At 43.6% G+C, this 20,414-nt stretch overlaps 6 protein-coding genes across 6 annotated transcripts; 1 reads left to right on the forward strand and 5 right to left on the reverse strand.

Moving 5' to 3' along the window:
* Window positions 1-977: 977 nt before the first annotated feature.
* O0I10_008139 (uncharacterized protein) lies at window positions 978-3,328 on the reverse strand (the record flags this gene model as incomplete). Its single annotated transcript, XM_058488146.1, has 7 exons — window positions 978-1,600; window positions 1,659-1,728; window positions 1,780-2,022; window positions 2,082-2,251; window positions 2,325-2,433; window positions 2,604-2,673; window positions 2,745-3,328. The coding sequence occupies 7 exons, from the start codon at window positions 3,326-3,328 to the stop codon at window positions 978-980; spliced, it is 1,869 nt and encodes a 622-aa protein (XP_058341039.1).
* Window positions 3,329-4,529: 1,201 nt separating this feature from the next.
* On the reverse strand, window positions 4,530-7,712 carry O0I10_008140 (uncharacterized protein; the record flags this gene model as incomplete). Its single annotated transcript, XM_058488147.1, has 8 exons — window positions 4,530-4,712; window positions 4,768-5,235; window positions 5,309-5,581; window positions 5,639-6,064; window positions 6,131-6,204; window positions 6,263-7,160; window positions 7,229-7,561; window positions 7,611-7,712. 8 exons carry the CDS (start codon window positions 7,710-7,712, stop codon window positions 4,530-4,532), a joined length of 2,757 nt encoding a protein of 918 aa, XP_058341040.1.
* Window positions 7,713-8,203: 491 nt separating this feature from the next.
* On the reverse strand, window positions 8,204-11,263 carry O0I10_008141 (uncharacterized protein; the record flags this gene model as incomplete). The annotated part of the gene is made up of 10 exons (XM_058488148.1): window positions 8,204-9,293; window positions 9,358-9,467; window positions 9,521-9,819; window positions 9,885-10,329; window positions 10,392-10,505; window positions 10,574-10,636; window positions 10,689-10,839; window positions 10,902-10,982; window positions 11,041-11,135; window positions 11,204-11,263. 10 exons carry the CDS (start codon window positions 11,261-11,263, stop codon window positions 8,204-8,206), a joined length of 2,508 nt encoding a protein of 835 aa, XP_058341041.1.
* A 1,119-nt stretch (window positions 11,264-12,382) lies between these two features.
* Window positions 12,383-14,275, reverse strand: O0I10_008142 (uncharacterized protein; the record flags this gene model as incomplete). Its single annotated transcript, XM_058488149.1, has 7 exons — window positions 12,383-12,922; window positions 12,980-13,280; window positions 13,339-13,497; window positions 13,551-13,642; window positions 13,703-13,777; window positions 13,845-13,967; window positions 14,042-14,275. The coding sequence occupies 7 exons, from the start codon at window positions 14,273-14,275 to the stop codon at window positions 12,383-12,385; spliced, it is 1,524 nt and encodes a 507-aa protein (XP_058341042.1).
* A 669-nt stretch (window positions 14,276-14,944) lies between these two features.
* O0I10_008143 (uncharacterized protein) lies at window positions 14,945-16,228 on the reverse strand (the record flags this gene model as incomplete). Its single annotated transcript, XM_058488150.1, has 5 exons — window positions 14,945-15,106; window positions 15,168-15,589; window positions 15,661-15,772; window positions 15,835-15,907; window positions 15,993-16,228. The coding sequence occupies 5 exons, from the start codon at window positions 16,226-16,228 to the stop codon at window positions 14,945-14,947; spliced, it is 1,005 nt and encodes a 334-aa protein (XP_058341043.1).
* A 1,134-nt stretch (window positions 16,229-17,362) lies between these two features.
* O0I10_008144 (uncharacterized protein) lies at window positions 17,363-20,207 on the forward strand (the record flags this gene model as incomplete). The annotated part of the gene is made up of 12 exons (XM_058488151.1): window positions 17,363-17,533; window positions 17,592-17,824; window positions 17,894-18,037; window positions 18,092-18,212; window positions 18,266-18,320; window positions 18,391-19,105; window positions 19,155-19,231; window positions 19,294-19,565; window positions 19,626-19,728; window positions 19,785-19,915; window positions 19,984-20,002; window positions 20,068-20,207. 12 exons carry the CDS (start codon window positions 17,363-17,365, stop codon window positions 20,205-20,207), a joined length of 2,181 nt encoding a protein of 726 aa, XP_058341044.1.
* Between the last annotated feature and the right edge of the window lie 207 nt (window positions 20,208-20,414).

Here is a 20,414-nt window from a genome sequence, read left to right on the forward strand (position 1 = left end):
CATCATCTGTATGCATTTATTGGAGAAAGAGATAGTACAGCACATAGTATCTACAGCCGCTCTTCCGCATGATGTACGTAAGGAGAGAGCCGCTCTTCCGCATCATATTTGTAAGGATGAAACAAGCCGAAATAAATACAATCGTCAACCCACACCTGAACATCCTTGAGGTGCAGGGCGTTCTCAACTTGTGTTTCAGATTTGGCTCTAAGCCAGTCAATAAGATCATCCAAAAGATCGCGTTGGGGACCTGCCGAGAGCGCTTCAGGACCAAGGTCAGACGTAGCACCATGAATGTACAAAAAAGAGAGCCATAAAAAGGGATACTCCCAAGTTCATATTGCTGGGTATGTAATGTGTGATTAATGTGTGTAGTAGAAACACTAGCAGTTTGAATCAACCTTTTAAAATTTGTGGGAGCCAAGATATCGTTCATGTAGCCTTATACCGACCTCAGGTGTTAGAGCTACATGCATCTGCGTATCGGTGTATGTAGTGGAAATGCATCTTCTCATCAGGATCAGTATTGTCGATACTTTCCACCTACAATGTATAAAGGCTGACATTTAAGATTGAACGCTAAGCAACACAAAGTAGGTAGGCAACATGGATGACCAGAGTAAGCAAATGTGATATATTGCAGTAAAAGAGGAGACTACTAGATATATACGTAGAAATCAGGAGAAGACGAGGCTTGGTGTTGAGGCAGTAAAGTTATTAAAAGGCTGTACAAAAAATGGGGGAGCAAAAAGGCAAATGGCATTAGAGGATTCCATATGCGGGTGTGTTCCTTTTTTTTTTTTCTTTTCCAGTGGATGCATGCTTTGGGTGCGGTTGTCGTAAAATGAGGTAAAAGGTTGGTGTGTGTGATAAGAAGGATGATGCCATGATAAAAATCGGGATGAATATAGCAAGGTATTATTACATAGAGAGTGAGGAGGATGCGGCATGAAAAATGAAAGAGTAGGAGATCGATCTCAGGTACCGGGTTGATGAACCTGTGAGACTTGTGGGTATGCGGTGGGCTGTTGTTGTTGTTGCATTAAAGCAGGTTGTGGTGGCATGGAAACATTAGCCGTTGCCATGTGCTGCTGTTGTTGTTGTTGTAGCATAGCCTGCTGCTGCTGATGGAAAAGTTGTTGTTGACGAAGCATCATTTGATGTTGCTGTTGTTGCTGACTCGTTGGGATATTGCCTTGTTGGAGTGGTAATGATTGGTTATAAGAAAGTGGTAACTGATTATGAGATTGCATTGGCGTATTCGTAGCTGATCCTGCTGTGTGTTGAGTTTTGACCACAGGTGATTTTGCAGCAGCAGCGGCTGTAGTAGCAAAGGCAGTCTCGTTCGTTGAATTGGGATTGGGATTGGCAGCAGCAGCGGCGGCAGCGGCGGCAGCTTTCTTTTCTGCAGCTGTTTTTTTGGTGCGAGTTGATTTTTGACGTGTCAACTTTGGCCGATCTTGTTTTGATTCTCTTTTGGGTACTTTGACCTTACCACCCGATCCAACGCCACTACCAGCAGTGGCACCATTACTCTTGTTGGCTCCTGCCATTTCTGGATTCTTCATATTCGCTTCATAGGCCAAAGCATTCAAACTCTCTAATAGGACAAGATGTATATCAGCCATACACTCTTTCCAATCATTGAATGCACATACCTCTAGGTCCAATATTAGTCACCATAGCATGAAAGATAACTTCATCCATTCGGCCCATCATTTCAGCCATCTAATGACATCCCATTAGTGGGGTCGACTTGATATTATCCTTGTATCATACCTTGAGCCAATCATACATCTTGCCAGGGACACCCCATTCATTGACAGGTGATTCCAATTGCATGTTTTTGGCAGCTGCTGCTTTGGCCTTGTTGGACTTTGGTGTGTTTGCCAGGATCTCAGCCATTCTGGTACGCTCCATGTATTCCTCATGCTGACTGCATTTGAATTCCATCCATTCAATCTTAAAGACACCATTATGCATACGTCGGAAACGAGTATTCAACGATCCTGTAGAGATCACCTACAACGCACACACTTGTTCAATGATAATCTCCCCTTGTTGTATTTCCCCAATCTTACCATATCTCCTTGTTGATAACGATGAATCAAACTTGCACGGGGACAATCGACACTGACACTCTCATCCGCCTTGAATGACTCATTCAACCTTTCCAAAGTCATCTGAATGGACGATACTTGACAAGTGTATTGCTGCAAAAAGAACCTCGCAATGGTAGGCCGATCCAATTCTGGTATATAAAAAAAAGACATGTGGAAGTTTGGTCGTTAGCCCATTCGGCAATATGGGCTGGGGTGCCTCACCATAAGTCTCGTGTGTATTCTTTTGAGTACTCCATAGGTCCATCTTGAGCTTACTGGGGGTAGCAAAGAAATCATCCACAAATTGATACCAAAAGCCGGGAGTCGTTGCCTAGCAATGCAAAAAGTGAGAAAATGTGTATGTTATCCAATGAATGGATCGCACAACAACCTCCCCCCCTCCCCGCATTCATCTCATTGACTCCCACCCCTTGCCCATCCCATCCTCCCCTAAGCATATACAAACACACACAAAAGTACACACACACAAAAAGCACATACCTGTTCGCCAGGACTAATCATATCAGCAAATTCCAATAATCGTAGCACCGCTTGTCCTGATGATTGGAGTCTAGAGGATACGCGTGTCAATTGCATGCAAATCTCCTTTCCTTATTCACGATGAACCAATGAAATCGCTACCTTTGTGGTTCCATAACAAATGCAGGTTTTTGTTGTTGTTGTTGATGATGATGTTGATGTTGCATGGATAATGATGATGATGGTTGTGGTGGTAATACACCTGGTTTTGTATTGGGTTGGCCATTGGGTAAAGCTGCTGGTTGAGGAGACATTTCTTGTTGAACGGCTGCCATACCAACGCCAGTGGATGGATGCTGCTGTTGTTGTTGTTGCTGTGTGGCTGGATGTGGCGGTTGTGGTTGTTGAGCAACTTGCAACTGATGAGCACCAGGAACTTGTTGAGGAGGAGGAGGAGGAACACCACCTGCACCTGATCGTGCGGCAGCAGCAGCTGCAGCTTGTTGTTGTTGATGGTACATCATCATACGTTGACGTTGGTGAAAGAACTGTTGAACCTGATACTGCGCATGACCTTGGAGTTGCTGCATGGGCACCTGTGGTTGCTGTGGTTGTTGCTGTTGGGTAGAAACGGGTTGAGCTTGTTGAACATGAGGAGTTTGTGGTAGTGGCGGCGGTGTCTGGTGATGTTGAGCCAGCTGTGCAGGCAATTGCTGTTGTGGAGTGGGAAGAGCACCTGTTGACATGGAATGTTCAAGAGAGATTGCGAAAGAAGCGGATCACACCAGAACAAAGAACGACGGATGCAAGAAAAGAGGTCCCAAAAAGACGTTGCTGCTGTTGCTGTAAAGTTTTTGGCTCACAAAGGCAGAAGAAAGAGGGAAGAGAAAAGTGCACCCTCTCTCTCTTTTCCCTCTCTCACTCACACGGAGTTTCCTCAACTGGAAGGCACTCAAACTATGGACTTACTAGTAGTACTATGTAGCCCATTCACACCCACCTTGTCTTTAATCCATTGCAATCACACGCCTTTATTTTCATGTATCCCCAACAAAGTCGTTCATATTAAATAAACTCAACATAGACACCTTGTTCTCTTCTCTTTTTCCCTGCAAAAGCAATAACGCTGACGCCATAATTTCCAAAGATGGTTGTAACGATGCTGCATGTACTACCGACAATAATCATGCGGGAAAAAATCCATCGTCATTTGCACACCTTGCTTTCTAATGGTCATGGTTTTACTAATACACATGTCATCGTTCACCCTTGGTACAATAAATAATGCATCTAGCTTGCAGCTGCAGGGTAAACAACATGCATGTTGAGCACAAACAACCTTGTCGGTGCTGCTGACGGATACATGTGAGCACCATCACGGATATCTTTACCCGATGTCAAATGAACCAATACGATGCTTTAGTGTATGTAATGAGGTATCGGCTTACAATGAAGTCTTTGTTCGAAAACAAAAGCCAGCTCACTTTTGACATTGACTGATCCATGTCACCTGAAGATATCATGTATAAGCCTAGTTATGAGAATTGTACATCACTATGGGTCCCTTTATATTGAAAAGCTTCTTGATGTGACCAATGGAATTAGCCTTTGGGTCTTTGCAGGGTCCTCATTCATCACACAAAGACTTTTCGAATTGCACGTTACACAAGAAAATGCTTATTTTGTTACATCCATGAATGAATCAAGTGATGCACTACACCCTGCAAGGATAACAACGTTACTTGTTAAGAGCAAAAAAGGGTAACGATTGATCAACAGCTATGGCTATATCTAATGACAATATGTGCAGTGTGTTTCGGGAGGAATGATAATGGTAGTAGGGCTTTTTTAAAGTATCAACACGATCCGTTAACCATTAGGGGATAAGAGGGGAATCTGCGGTGGGTTGTGTACAGGTATGTATAGAACAAAGAAAAAACAATTAGATTACATGTTGTAACGTTGAGAGAGAGCCTGCCGGTTGGAGGGTGACAAGGCATTCCATGTTCGCTGCCATTGTTCTTCCGTCAACAAGTTTCTGTAACCCGACAAGATGTCACTAAATGATTTGTGCAACCCTTGTGAGGGTCGTTGCCAACCAGCAATCACAGTGAGAAGGAGCACAAGTTGCTATAGGATGGCGTTAGATATATGAAAAACGACATGGTGGATAAATAATACATACATCAGCAATGCCTTGTGGGTTTGCTTTGATCACTTGGCATAATCCTTGGAATGCTGTATCCTTTTCTTCATTCTCACGAGGAAGCAAGAGCGATCGCTGCAACCAAGGTTTGATAAAAACGGGTAAATGACGTGCAAGGATGTCAGGACCTGCATAGCCTAAACGGCCTATGGTAATCATCGTATTCTCCATGATGGTTTCTTGAACGCCTTGGTTGGCCAGCAACGGAAGCAAGCGTTGGAGGAGTGGTTCAATAAAGGGCTTCATATCGGCACCCCATGCCATAGCCACCTCACCAGCTGCCCATATGGCATTGTTTGTCACAGAGGCAAGTGCAGGATCATCACTAACTTGTTCAACAAGCTCGGGGAGTACCGTTGGCAAGAAGTTACGGATACGTTCAAAACATGACATGGCAAGATCTCCAATCAATGCATAAGTTGCTTGAAGCACTTCTGTAACAGGATCCTACATAAAAAACAATAATGCAATGCATAAGAACCACGTGTGGGAAGGCACAACTTGTTTTTGGAATACTTACATGGATGCACACAGAAAGCAAAGATAACAACGGCGGATCGGAATTGGCAACAAGAGGATCCACAAGATGACCAAGCCCTTGGACAAGCCCTGATAAGAGATCCAATGCAACCACCATAAATTCCATATCAGGCGAGTCATATTGATCTGGTTGTTGATCCGCTAAAAATACTTGATGAAGCGTCGTGGCGACAAGTTTGACGCAACGCGTAAACACTGGCTCTGCATAGGGTGCAAAAACAGTCCCCAAAGCTGCTGTGACGGATGATAGGCACTATGAGAGAGATTAATAAATCATGTTTCTTATATGCATTGCTTTGCACACATATACCTCGAGCAATGGGAATAAATCCGTGTCGTGATCCGATAAGCTATTCCATTTTTCAATCAAAGGTGGCATCAAAAGCATGAGACATTGTGGCTGGTTTAATGCCGATCCCACTGACTCGGCAAGTGTCCCGAGAGCGTCGTACAAAATCAACAAGTTTTTGTGTTGGTATGTCCTGAAAGCAGTTGTCAAATTCACGAGAATGGGTTCGAGATAAGGTACAAGCTCAAAAGTCGCCTCTTCTTCCAATGTTGCAAACGCAGAGCATGCTGCTTCTTGTACACGTTTGTTCTTGTCGAGGATCCGTTGTAGTAGATTAAAGAGAACGGGTTCAAAGAATGCTCGGCGTCCTTCCGGAGTAGCTGCTTGTTCCACGCACCATGTAGAAAATCGTCCCAATGCCCAACATGTGATGGATCGGATGAGCGGCTATATAAAAACCATGTCAACCTTCTTTTTCGATCTCTTTCTTCTCTTTTCCCCCTATGCTTTTACCTTTGTATCTTCCAACCTTTCCAACAAGTATGGCATCATTTGAGGTAAATGAGGCGCGATATCAGCCATACCACCTTTTCAAAGCAATGGATGTGAGTCAACATGTTTTGATTTTTCCTAAGGATGACTTACCTTCAGCTGCAGCTCCTAATGCTAGGATACCACTTTCACGTTCTTTCCAATCCTCGCTGAAAAGGCTATGATTGAGAAGGGGCAACAGCACAGCTACAACGTGTCCTCTGTAGGTTGTCGAGAGCACATCCAATGCAGCAGCGCTACATTTGCGTAAAGTCCACTCCGAGTAGAATTCATCATCCTCCAAATCTTCATCTTCATCATCATCGTCGTCGTTATCATCATCTTCATCACCCATCTCATGCTGTTCAGGTGTTTGTTGTTGTTGTTGTTGTTCACGATCGGTGGTATCCCTGTGATGTAAACGCCTTCCTGAAGTACGTGGTCGAATATCTTGTTCATTGTCGGGGATGTGTGCATCATCTTCATCACCACCCAGCATGAATAGATCGGCTTCTGAATACACCATACGTCGTAGCAAGGCAGGTACAATGCGATCCAAGTAAGGAATGAGGCGTTCATGCATATCTTGAAGGCTGGCAAATTGTATCCAAAAATCACATGCTTCCAAAGCAACCTGTTCATTCTCATCTTGCATGCAATAGATCATGTAATCAATCACCGCTTGAATGGAGGGTGCCAATTTGTCAGGGCGTGCTTCGAGGACCAATACCAATGAACGACATACTTCTTGACGCACTTCAGAATGTTCATCCGTGGCACGAGCGAAAAGAGCAGCAAGGTAATCTTCCATGACGCACATGAGCGACTGTGAATGCAACATGATAAATTGGCTGGTGGCTGTGATGGCAAGAACGCGTAATTTGGGATCCGGATTATGAAAGAATTGAATGAACTTGGGGATCATTGTGTTGAGAGGGCGCACACCATCGATTTCTTGATCCAAACCAGGAGCTGCATCTTCACATATCTTTGCCAATGCATCAAACGCCATCTATAGGAAACAAAAAGTTATTAGTTAGTATCTCATATGCCAATAAAGATGTAAATACTTGCTTCAACTGAAACAACATCGGGGCTATCGAGTTTCTCCACCAGCAGCTGCAGAATATGGGGCCAATTGTGTACCTGGCCTTGTGTAATGATAGCTGTAATGACTGATCCCACCGTACGCCGTACATTGATATCAGGATCCGGATGCTCTAATGCTTCGGTGCAGCATTGTTTCACATGATCAAGGACAAGAGGTGGCATCTTTGTGAAGAATGATTTGATATTGTTCTTGAGCGTAAGCCCGGCGATGGCCCGTGTGTAGGATTCCTCTTGCGGCATTTTTGTCAGGATATACACTAGATACGAGTTGTATTCAGGAATCTCGTTGAATGAAGCTAGTCGCTATCTACTAATCAGTCTCTTCCTCTTCCATTCGAATGCAACGTGTTACCTGCTGTACAAGTGCCTGATCTCGAGACTCGGGTTGAATGGCATCGCGAAGAAGTATGAGAAGGTCGTTCAAACCCTGTTGCTGTGGTTGCCAATGGGCCATGAGGAGGAATGGAATACAAGGAGAAAAGAAAGAAAAGAAAAGAGTAGAATAAAATGGCTGTGCGTATGTGCGTATGTGTGTGTGTGTGGGTAGGATAATGATAATAAGTTGCTGGGTGGCAGTAAAGTGGTGGTGGTGGTGGTGGCTGGCAAGCTTGCTGGTTGTTGCCGATTCCCGGTTCCCGTGACAATTTCATAGGCACACTACTTATCCAGACATTCCCTAAACTTTAATGCACTCCTTTACAACCATCACCCTTAACACGTATACATGATATTCACACACGTATAGAAAAAGACATGTGCTTGTGATGACATTTTTCTGAATTGGTAACCATAACGACGTCATGTCCTGTCTCAGCTGATACATAGCAACCAACCATTCTTATTTTACTTTTGCATATCCTTGGGTTGTACAAGAGGAGGAGTAACTGTATTTACACAATTGTCAATCCAACAACTACTACATTCTATGTTTTATTCTTTTTTTTTTCATGCTTCAGCAATGTATTTGCCTGTACGCACTGATTGTTCGATCGATTGAATATTAGCCCATAGACCGCCATCAACGCGTTCTTGTTGTGATGATGTTGCCATGGTTACGTTGGATACAAGCCAATCCTTGCCTTCAAAGCGTATAGCGATAGGTTGGGGTCCACCTTGTTGCTTGGTAATAAACTTGGCTCGTAGCATGTGCTCCTCAAGATCTTGCCATTCACCCATAGGCCATACCATGCGTTCTTGTTCCACCATCCATTGACCTGCGGGGATACTTTGCACGTTTTGCACATCCCCGCTCACCGTCGTCATGAAGAATACGCCATGCACATCCTTCTCCAAAATGTTGTCACTCGTCTTGCGATGCTTTACGAGTAACCGCGTTTGCTCATCCTCGCATTTCCACATTGGCCGGGCCCAAATGGGCAATGCCTTCTCATCCACAGGTAACTGATACTTGATACATGTCACAGGACTATCACCCGCCAAATGGAACATGCTTGTATCCAATTGATAGACACCAGGTTCTCCTTCAACGCTTGTCAAATAGCTCGTATTGGGTGTCACTTGCTCCATAGCATCCAAACCATTGATGTGCAAATAAACGGGTTGTTGTACTTTTTCTGGCCCATGGTATACCACCTTGATTTCACCAATCACTGCTGCACGATCCAATTGGCCGCCTTTGAGTAATGCATGGATGGTCTCGTTCATACGCACTTGAACATCGGGTGGTGCAATAGAAGCAGCAGCAGCAGGAGCACTTGTTGTTGTATCATCAAAAGGTGATTGTGATTGAATGATAGGGCTGCTATTGTTGTTATCGGTCAAAGTGACAGGGCCACCATCTGCTAGTTGTACAGGTCCATCGGTCAATGTCACTGGCACTTTGGCTTCTTGCACTGGATCCAATAATCGAGTTGCACGATTTTCACGACGACCACGACGACGAGTAGATGTTGTTGTACTTTTTTCTTTGAGCATGGATGATACACGTGTCAATGCAACAGCTGATTGAGCTGCATCTTCCTCTTTGACCTCGGTTTTGATGTCCACCTTTAATCGTTGCTGTGCACTCAACATGCTAAAAGGGCCATGTGTAAGGTTGTGTCACTCATTCATTCATTCATGAGAAGGATCATGCTTACCTGCCACTATCGGATCCAAAATCGTCGTCGATCAAGGAAGTGTCACCAGGCCATGCAGCACGATCAGGAGGTGGGATAGTGTAACCTTCAGCATCGATTAGCACCTTGGGCTATTCCAAAAGTCAATATCATGTGGGTCATACAGCTGAGATTATACACATACAGGTTGATTACTTGCAAGACTGCCTGAGAAGCTAGGTGCCTTTTTGATGGATGCTGTTCCAAGTGAAGTAGGTGATGTAGGTGCAGGAGATACGCTTTCATCTTGATTGGGTGTGTGATGATCCTCTCTCTCAGAGCTGAAACCATTGGAGATGGAGCTACCAGTGTCAACCATACCAAAGCTGGAGCTGCTATGTTGATCATGATGTTGCATAACGGGTGGTGACAAGTCGGCATTAACGTATCCATTGTTGTCAGCGGCTCTCGTCTTGCGTCGAATCGACATTAAACCCGAAAAGACTATTTGAAAAAGAAAAAGGATGAGCCAAGGTACACATGGAATTACATATTCACCTCCTACTTACATTTCTTATCCTTTCCAGCTTTCTTTCCTGCACCTGATTTGCTCGCTGTGGATTTGGCACCGATCGATTTGCCGCCTGTAGATTTGGCACTTGTCGCCCCCGTTGATCGATGACTTTGTTCTGAAATACTTGGTACAGGGGTAGGCCCTCCTCCCAAAGAAGGATGTCCATTGTGGTCCTGGGGCACTGATAGAGATTCGCTAGGTGTTGCTGAATCAATGGATAACATGGATTGCTCTGAACGAGGGATCGTGGTCGACGACGACATTTTGTTGGTGGTGCAAAAAGAAAGGATTTCATCATCCACATTGAAATTGCTGGCTGCTGTCAAGACGTTGTTGGCAACTTCCACTCGCTTCAGCATCTGGTCGTTTTGCAATACTTCAAACTTTTGAATGGCTGTTCTCAAACTATCCCAACGACTGGCATCCACTGATTGATGTTTCTATTGAACATTTGAGGTTACTAAGTGTTGCCATTACTCCCACTCCATTCCATCATGCTTACTTGGATATAATCAGGACCATTTTGGATCCAATGAGCTTTCACTTCTTCAACTGCCTTCATCATTTCTTGGGTACGTGCGTCGGCATCATTGGATTTCTTGCCTTTGCTCTTATGCTATGAACAAAACACCCATCATAAATATCAACATGGTACATGCATCCCTTCCATTTTCCACCCTCTACCTTGTTTAATCTTGCCATACGTTCATCATAATCTCTTGCAACACGTTGCAGACTGCCATCCATCTAAAAAGAGTCATAAGTCTCATTGTCGAATACAAAATAAACCCATACATACAGTTTTGATTGTGTTGTACTCGTTATTGTTTTGAATAGAGGAGCGTAAGGATGCCTCAACGTCTTCGGTAATCTTCATGGACATGACAGCATGGATGGTATATACTTCAGTCAATTCGTTTTGGAGCATCTCCCATATAGGACGCATATTGCTATATCACAAAAGGTGGTGTTGTCAATATAACATCCTACGAGTGACCTTCCCTTTACATACCCCAATGCTGTTGGATCTGAGACAAAATGCTTTTTGGATATTTTGGCGAGCGTTTTTGCATAAAGGTCCTCAGCGTGAGCTCTAGACCATCATCGGCGTTAGTATGCATGATTCTTCTTTGGCTCATATGAACGCTTACCGTTCTTTGAAATACTCGGCCAGTTCTTCATTGAGTTTAAGTGCTTTTCGGAGACGTGTTTGGACTTGGTCTATGCCATCCTTGGGACGGTCGGTCTATAATAGTCGACTCGCTTTAATATCATTGGAAAGATACACGCATAAGGATGATCGAGATAGCATACGAGAAAAGCGTCAACATAGGCGTTGGAGATATCGGTGGCGTTTGTTTGGTCGGCGGTCATAACGAAGGGGTTGGGAGATAGTGAGATGAGAAGTAAAAAGGGGGGAAGGGAGGATGGAGTAGTAGAATGAGGATAGAGCTACGATTGTATGCGGATTGGTAGAATGTCGTCGAGAATGAGAGGAAGGAAGGAATGGCTTTGTTGAACAACAACGAAAGAGTCGAATGCGTCCAATGGAGTACGGGTGATAGTAGAAGAGAAAAGAGAAAAAAGAAAAAGGGAAAGGATGTACCTTGTACACAGGTCCAAGGCCTTGATAAAGATCGGAGTCAGGAGAGTCTAATTGCTTTTGACAATGGATGCTGCAAGTACCAGCCGCACCAAAATACATACATTCTTCATGGATGCATCAATGTCAAACCTTACAGGCACCATCAAGGATTACTGCACATGTGCATGTATCAATGAGAATACCATTGTCACCATGACATGGCTCCTTTAACATGCGTGAGAGGATGAATGCATAAAATGTCGCTTCTAGAGTGCATTGTGTAAGGGGTGTATATGATACACACGGGTCTTCGTTGCATTCATTCATGTTCTACTGAAGATACCATCCCCATTGGATAATAATAAATACGATTTTCATCATTAGAAAGGATGCATATATCACGTGTTGCATGCTGATACCTGCAAGGTGACACAAAATCTTAAACATTCATCTCAGTTTGATCGACACTTGTTCTATATCAAGCTGCCAACACCCGGTCGAGAATTTGTGATAATGTGTGGGTCCCATCTCCAAAACTTCTTACTATCAATACGCATCAACGTGTAATGCATAGCATACCTAAATAGGGATGCTGTATGCAAGCTTATCGAGAATCTGAGCTCTTCTCTTCCTGGTGCTGTTGCTGAAATAGCTGGGTGAATTTGATGCCGTGTGCAACGTTCATAACTTATGCGAATGGTACGGCCTTCCTATTAGAGCACAAAAATGGCCTTGGTCATCAACAACCTAATCGCAAAGTAATGGAAGGCGTCGTTTAGCCTCATCAAGGTACATTGGATACACAATTTCTACCAGTGACGATAAAGGTGCACATTCATTTTGAAGTCATTTCAGCGGAACATTCATTAACAAGATACATAAGAAGGTTTAAGGATGTACTACTACGACTATAGCCGATAAATGAAGTTGCGATTTTGACGATCTGTCAAGTCGAGATGAGCGTCAACAGCTTCGGCTGGTGGATTGATTAAACGATCACGATTCTCTCTTGCCATCCAAAAGCGCATGATAAGATAGCAGACAATAGCCACCCCATTGCCGATACAAAAGCCAATCATTGCTCCAACGTATCTAGGTGCCTGGTATTCGAGCATCACCATGGGGCCAATAAAGTTACCGAATCCATAAAACGTAACAAAGGCACCATTATAAAAGATCTTCTTCGAGTAACCTGAAACATTTGCACCAATTGTAGTGACAAGAAGGCTGTATCCACCTGTTAAAGCCCACGAGATATAGAATCCTGCTAGCTTGGCAGGTCCGGATTCCACAACAGCAAGGATAATACAACCTGCCAAACTCACTGTAGACATGAAAGCGCCTGTATAACAAATTTGACGTGTACGCCGTGCTACCAGAGTTGCAAAAACGACACCAAGGAAAGATGCAGTGCCTGCAGGTACCTTGAGCAAGATGGATTCTCCGGGCTATGTGATAATAACAAGTGTCAATTCACAATGCTAATTAGGAATGTTTTTGCGTACAGTGAAATCACCCAGCTCTTTGATAAATTGAGCACTGAAAACTTGAAGAGCGCCATTTTGTAAATTGAGTCCAAGGCCTGCTAGACAAATGCACCATAGTCGTATTTCCTTGCATGCCTCCCACATTTGATCCCATTTGATCTTTTGATGTCTGACGACTGCATTGTCTTGCGTACGTTCTTCGGTGATTGCTTTTTCTTGTTCCGTTAAGCGAAGCAACCATGATTTGGGATTGTCAACGAGGAAAAAGAAACACAAGATGCCGAGGAGCACCGTCATGCATCCGAAAATGATGTGGTTCCTGAAACACATGCCATTAAACTTCATTGATTCAACCTTAGGATGCACCTTCTTCTTACCATCGCCACATCATGATGCCACGTTGATGTCCCATTTGTGAAATGCCATAGGCAACAAGTCCGCCAAAAATGGATCCCCATCCGCTTGCCATGGTAACCAATCCATACATGGATGTTTGTTCCGATCGACGAAACAACGTATTGACAATCAAATACACGCTACATTAACCATGTTATTTGAATTCTATTGGACGTTCAATTTGCTTACAAACCATGGCATTGCAGTGCCTTCCAAAAGACCAAGTAAAAAGCGCACAGCCATCAATTGAGGAAACGTATTACAAAGAGCAGTGCCCAACATGACCTGAAAAATGCAATGCATGTCAATCTTCTAATACAGAATCTTCCATCACTTTTTCTTTACCAGCCCCCAAATAAATATGCATGCACCAAGGTATCGGCCAACAGGGAGCTTTTGAATGAGGATATTGTTGATAGGCTTTCATTGTTCTGTGAGCTTTAAAAAGAAAGTGTGGTCGTTTCCCCCCCCCCTACAGCCTTTTTACCTGGCACACCAAATGGCCAATGAAAAACATGGATCCTAGCCAACTGAATTGCGAGCCCGTGATCCCTGTTTCCTGATAAAGCCCAAGCACCGCTGAAACGCTCAAGGCAGCCTTATCCGCAAACTAGATGATGTATGCAAATCATATAAGCATAAAAGTATGTAACAACAAACACTAAAGCAATGTTGGCTACATACCTGTAGCATACAAACAAATGCAATGAATGGCATCAACGTAAAAGTGATTTTCCGAACAAGCTTCTTTTCCTCAGGGGATTTGACAAAGGGTTCTTGGATTTTATTACTGTTCTTTTCTGGATCCGAGAGTGATGTGGCACTTTCAGGATCATACTTGATGCTGTGCTCTGTATGCTCAGTTTCGATCTTTTCCTGCTGGTGCTGGTGCTGTTGCTCCTCACGAGTTGTAGCCATGATGGGTAGAACTCTATGTAAGGGAAGGGAGGATAAGAATGGGGGGTCCGTCAGCAAGAGGCATCATGAAACCTAGTACTTATAAGCAAGATGTCTCTCTCTACAAAGATGCTCCCGAACGTGACATGCGATTCTCACAACATTTAGTGCCTATTGGCGTTTGGTAAAACAGCGTCTGTTTTTTCTCATGCACATCTATTGCCGTATTGACGATAGTGTATGAAGCCGTAAGATACGTGGGAAACAATCTTAGTTGGTATGTACGTATGTAGATGCACTATGGAAACAAGGGAAACAATGCACACACAATGTTGATGGGTATGTATCTAGATGGCGATGCTGCTTCGTGCATCAAGCATGTCATCTATGTATGTAAATTCCCGGGTTTGTCAGATTTTCCCAGCGAGTACTACACCAGATTCACAGAGGCCATGTGCGTATGTCTATTTCAATAAACAGCATCATTGGATTGGATAGTCGCGATATTCGATTATGCATTTGATTCACACCCATCATCCATCCACCCATGCTCATATTAAATCACACGCACACACGTATCCAGATTACACAACCGCTGCTTCGATATCTTACTTTTTTATCTTTGGGATGATAGGAAACAGAGACTATAGGGGATGCTACATACGTATCTCGTACACTGGGATTGCATCATCATGCGTGTCGTACCATGCGTGTACTTCTTCGTTCACTTTCCTTTTTGGCATTGGCCTTGAGCTGGTTGTACAATGCTTCTTTTTGCATATGAGCCTTGGTGAGCTTATCCCGAGCACCTTGAAGGCGTGAAAGGTATTCATTGCTGAAATTGATGTTTTCCTACCCGAACGATATCATCAGCCTTTTCTGCACATGAATCCCAAAAAGATAACCTGCTTACCAATAATAATTCTCTTACAGAGCGCACCACCTCAATCGCTTCCGTGTCTGGACCAAAATCCTCAGCCGTCGTTTCCATCTCCTCTTCCTTGGCTTGCAATAAAGGTTGTTCACTTTCATTGTCCTTGGTCTTGTCTTGTTCGGATGATGATGCTGATGCTGTTGTTGCTGGTTGTTGTTGTTGAGAAGTTTTGCGTCTCTTTCGTTGTTCTGGTGTTCGTTCAAGGACCAAATCAAGGTATTGTGGATCATCACGGTGTAAAATAGCAGAGAGACGTGACAAAATCTTGCTAAAGTTCTTTTCACTTTCAATGAATTCCATAGCTGTGCTGGCTAATCCTTCAATCTGCGGGGATTTGATAATGCGTTTTAAAGCGGGACGTCGTACAATGTCTGTTGGGATCTCGATAGGACTCAAGATATCTACGCAACCAAACCATCCCCATGAGTGAAAAAAAGTCATACGCACGCACACATGCACACATTCTCATTACCTTCAATGTTGATTTGTCGATAGGGATCATCCTCAGCTCCATCAGAAATATCATCATCCAAGTTCCTCCTTCGGCGCTTGACTACAGTACGCTTCTTGTTGCCTTGGATATACTAATAGCATTTCCCTTGAGCCTGCCATCATCATAGCTATTATCCCTTCATCCTTTTCTTACCTCTTCTTGACGAGCAAGTGTTCGTGGAGCTCGCAACTTGTTGCCACCAAATTGTGCATCGGACGGAGCCCAGCTATTCAGTAAACACACACATTGCAAAGGTTAAGGATTGTAAACAACACAACACAAAGCTGCCGATTGATAAAAAGCGCTTATACACGAATGAATAGACGATAAAAAGGATATGTTTGTAACCGCGATTGTGAGCGACCAAGCCAACCTTGTCAGTTTCCATCTCTGACTCATTCTTTGGTTGAAGCCATTTGGCTGGTGCTGGAGCGCCCGATGCGTTGTTGGACTGACTGTTCTCAGCTACTGGAATGGGTGCATTGGAACCGTTTGTAGTTGAAGTTGTTGTTGTGCTGGTTGCTGTGTAAGGGTCGGCAGGTCCCATGGCGATAATACAAGTGGAGAGGAAAAAAAGAAAAGGAAACTGTGGACATGCATTTGCGGAGCGTCAACATTCAAAAGGTTGCGGATCAAAGGCAGCAGTGCATTGCCAACCGATCATATAAGCCTTCCAGGGCAACACTCCCCCTTGTTGTACACATCCTACCACACGTATGTATTCTAGAGTATAGTAAAAAATGGGGATTTAGTTTAATAAAGAGTCGACAATGATGATGACAATGATAATGGAATGACATTTTCGTGATAGGCCATAGTCAAGGCCATTTTGATAAGAACATTAGGTAGGGGGTGCCTCAATGTATGCAAAATCAAAGACGGATGCTCTTTGTGCGTAGGTAATAAAGGAAGGCTTTATAATACAATGAATGAATGAAAGACTAATCATGGTGAATTTGCATTATGTACAGCAGTCGATGTTGCCAAACGGATAGCATCATCTTGAGCCCCACCAACAAGAGCACCTGGATCCGAATTATATGATACGTGAGGTATGATGTCGGCTTTGTGACACAGCGCGATGATCATTTTCGCTCTCCTTTACATCGATTGCATACACAAGTATGTGCTCCATGGCCGCCGTTCGGCTACAGCAGCAGGTGTCAGATACTTCAAAATAAAGTCATGTCGCGTTCGAAATCAATGAAAAGCTCACAACTAACAGGTGAATGAAAACAAAGATGATTTCATAATACAAGGTTGTTATTGCGTGATGACAATGCGGTTAATTTGCTCGATAATGGTCTACGGTAAAGAAAGGATAATGGAATACTATTGACTACACATCTCTCATGTTTGTACGTAAGTTTTATAGTATTCAACAGCAGATTGAAATGATGACTCATTATTAACATGCATAGCAATCGGATATCATGTCAAATAGTCTTGGTTCATAAACAAATGTCAAAAGGCAAGAAGCAGCTGTTGTGTAGCATAAGGCCGGAATGGAATCGATCCGAGGCACCCGTTTCAGGCGTTTTTTGACGAAAAGGGTAAGCGGGGGAAGAAACAAAAAGACATCATCGGGTGCTTTGGGAGAAACGCACACACACGCACACATTCACATTTCACACCTCTTTTTCTTTTTCTTTATCCTCCTTTATTATCTTTGTACACTACTATGCTTAAATCCTTTGTTGGGTTTACGCTACTTGCCGTGGCAACGGTGAGTGCAAAGATACTCGAACCACATGACGTTGTTTCTCTGCCAAGACCCGGTGGTGTCCTTGCTTCTCCCAACGGCCGCATGGCTGTGTACGGCGAATCAGTCTACCATGCTGACAATGACAAGGTAAAATAGCGACATTGCTTGCTACATTAGCGTGTATATTCATGGCTGGCAACAATAGACAACGCGTAGTCTTTATCTGTTGGACCTTGAAAGCACTTCAGTTTCAGCGTTGACCGCACCTTCTTTTGACGAAGCTCAAAGCGACCCCTTCTTTTTGGATGATGAACACGTTGCTTTTATTCAACACAATGCTGACGAACCCGTGGACCAACTCTATGCTATCAACATTAAGGATGGAGAACAAAAGCCTTACAAGCTTACCAATTTTCCGATCGAGTTTGGCAATATCAAGTAAGCAGGAAGGAGGAATATCGTTCACCCATCGATGGCTGGCTTTGAATACTAAAAACAATTGCATAGATACAATGCTGCTAAGCGTCTTCTTGCCTTTACTGCCATGGTCTACGATGACGCTTCTACCTTGGATGGCACCAAAGAACGTGATCAACAACTCAAGGAAACCAAAAAGGATTCGGGTATTGCCTATGATCAGCTGATGGTTAGGTAGGTTGCTGTTATTCTTTGCTATTTAGTTCATGTACTTATCGAATTTGATAGACATTGGGATAAGTTTGTGCCTGAAAAGAAGAGCAACATCTTTGTCGTCGGCTTGGATCTTGAAGATGGCCAATTCAAACTTGCTGAAGAGCCTCGCAATTTGTTGGCTGGTTCTGGATTGGTAAGTGGATATGGCTTTAAAGAAGCAACAAGGATCACTTATCCGCTATATAGGAATGTCCTCAATTTGGTCTAGGCGATAGCTCGGAATACGACATTTCACCCGATGGTATAGTATATATATCTTATGCGTGTGAGAAAAGTAAATTTGATTGGCTTACATTACTACAAAATAATAGGTGAAGAAGTTGCATTCCTTTCCAAGATCCAAGGTCCTAGCAATGCTTGGGAATCATCAAAGCATCTCTATGTGGTATCCACATCCGGCAAAGTCAAGCCATTTGTCATCAATAGTGATATCCCTGCTGCTACCTCGGGACCAAAGTACTCACCTTCAGGATTGCTCGGTTATCTTCAAATGTACGAACCTCAATATGAATCGGACCGTAATCGCATCACCCTCTACGACCGTCACTCGGGTACTCGCACCTTCATTGCCGAACAATGGGATCGCAGCCCTTCAGAGCTCGTCTTTTCAGCCGATTCGACTCATGTCTTTGTTGTGGCCTCTGAATATGGTCGTGAAAAGATCTTTTCGATTGATCTTATCACTCATGTTGTCGAGCCCCTCACCGAAAAGCATTCAGCCTCAGGCCTCTCTTTGATCAACAACCACACGCTTTTGTTCACCCTCAACTCGATGCAATTCCCCAACGTCGTCCATTCATTGGATGTTAGCACTGGCAAGTTGCAACGCTACGGTCCTGCTCCTTCGCTTGGAGATGCCTTGGGTGGTATTGATATGGCTAAGCCTGAGGAATTTGAATTCACGGGTGCATTGGGTGATCGTGTTCATGGATGGATGATCAAGCCTGTTGATTTTGATCCTGCTAAAAAGTATCCTGTTGCATTCTTGATCCATGGTGGTCCTCAAGGTGCTTGGGAAGATAATTGGTAAGGATTGTGATTCACTTTCTATGGCAATGGCTCATGATGGAAATAGGTCAACTCGCTGGAATCCTCAAGTCTTTGCTGGTGCCGGCTATGTGGCCATCCTTATCAATCCCCACGGCTCTACTGGTATGATAAGAAAAAGAAATGCCATACATGGATGAACCCTCTCTCACACACTTTTTATATAGGCTATGGTCAAGAGTTCACCGATTCGATCCAACATCATTGGGGATCTCATCCTTACCGTGATCTTGAGAAGGGTCTTGATTACATTCTTGAAACCTATGAGTTTTTGGATGCTGATCGCGTCGTTGGTTTGGGTGCATCGTATGGTGGATACATGATCAACTGGCTCAATGGCCATAGCGACCGCTTCAAGGCATTTGTGAACCACGATGGCATGTTCAGCACCGTGCAAGCATACTACACCACCGAGGAACTTTACTTTGTCGAACATGACGTAGGTTATAGAATGATCAACAACATTGCATAGCGACTTATACATTTTGAACTTTTATAGTTTGGCGGTGTTCCTTATCATCCTTTGTCACGTATCATTTATGAACGCTGGTCGCCATCCAACTTTGTCCAATATTGGAAGACACCAACTCTTGTCATTCATGGTATAACAATACGAACGTGATCTTACCAATGTACTGATTGGTTTTATGTTACATAGGTGCACGTGATTATCGTCTCGTGGATGGTGAAGGTCTTGCTACATTCACAGCTCTCCAACGACAAGGCGTTCCTTCACGTTTGTTGTACTTCCCTGACGAAAACCATTGGACTTTGAAGCCAGCCAACTCGGTAAGTTCATTCATGTGCTTATTTCCAAGACATGCAGCTAATCTAATATGGGTTATTCACTATACTAGCTTCGATGGCATAAGGAAGGTATGTTTGTATGCTTTATTTGCTTGTTTTTATAATACAGATCTAACGCTTGTTTAATTTACTAGTGCTTGATTGGATCAATTATTGGACTCAAAATGAGGCCAAGGGAGAAGATCGTCAACAAATGGATTGCATGCACCAAGAGGAGGTGGAGGATGATCAACCTCGAATGATTATCCAACATGCTCTTGATCAAATGATTTAAGTAGCATAGCATAGTTAGTTAGTGTGTATAGCTGTATGTAATGCATCGTGAACATAAGGAACAAATGTAACTGCACAATGACCTGCTTGTGAAACACTGAATCATGCACGAATTGCTGCCAAGCGCCGAAACAGACTTGTTTGTGCCACCATCCACCCACCAAAGGAAAAAAGAAAAAAGTCGCGTTGTGTTCCCACTCATTACTCG

Source organism: Lichtheimia ornata (assembly GCF_029851405.1).
Source record: "Lichtheimia ornata isolate CBS 291.66 chromosome Unknown scaffold00042, whole genome shotgun sequence".
NCBI lineage: Eukaryota > Fungi > Mucoromycota > Mucoromycetes > Mucorales > Lichtheimiaceae > Lichtheimia > Lichtheimia ornata.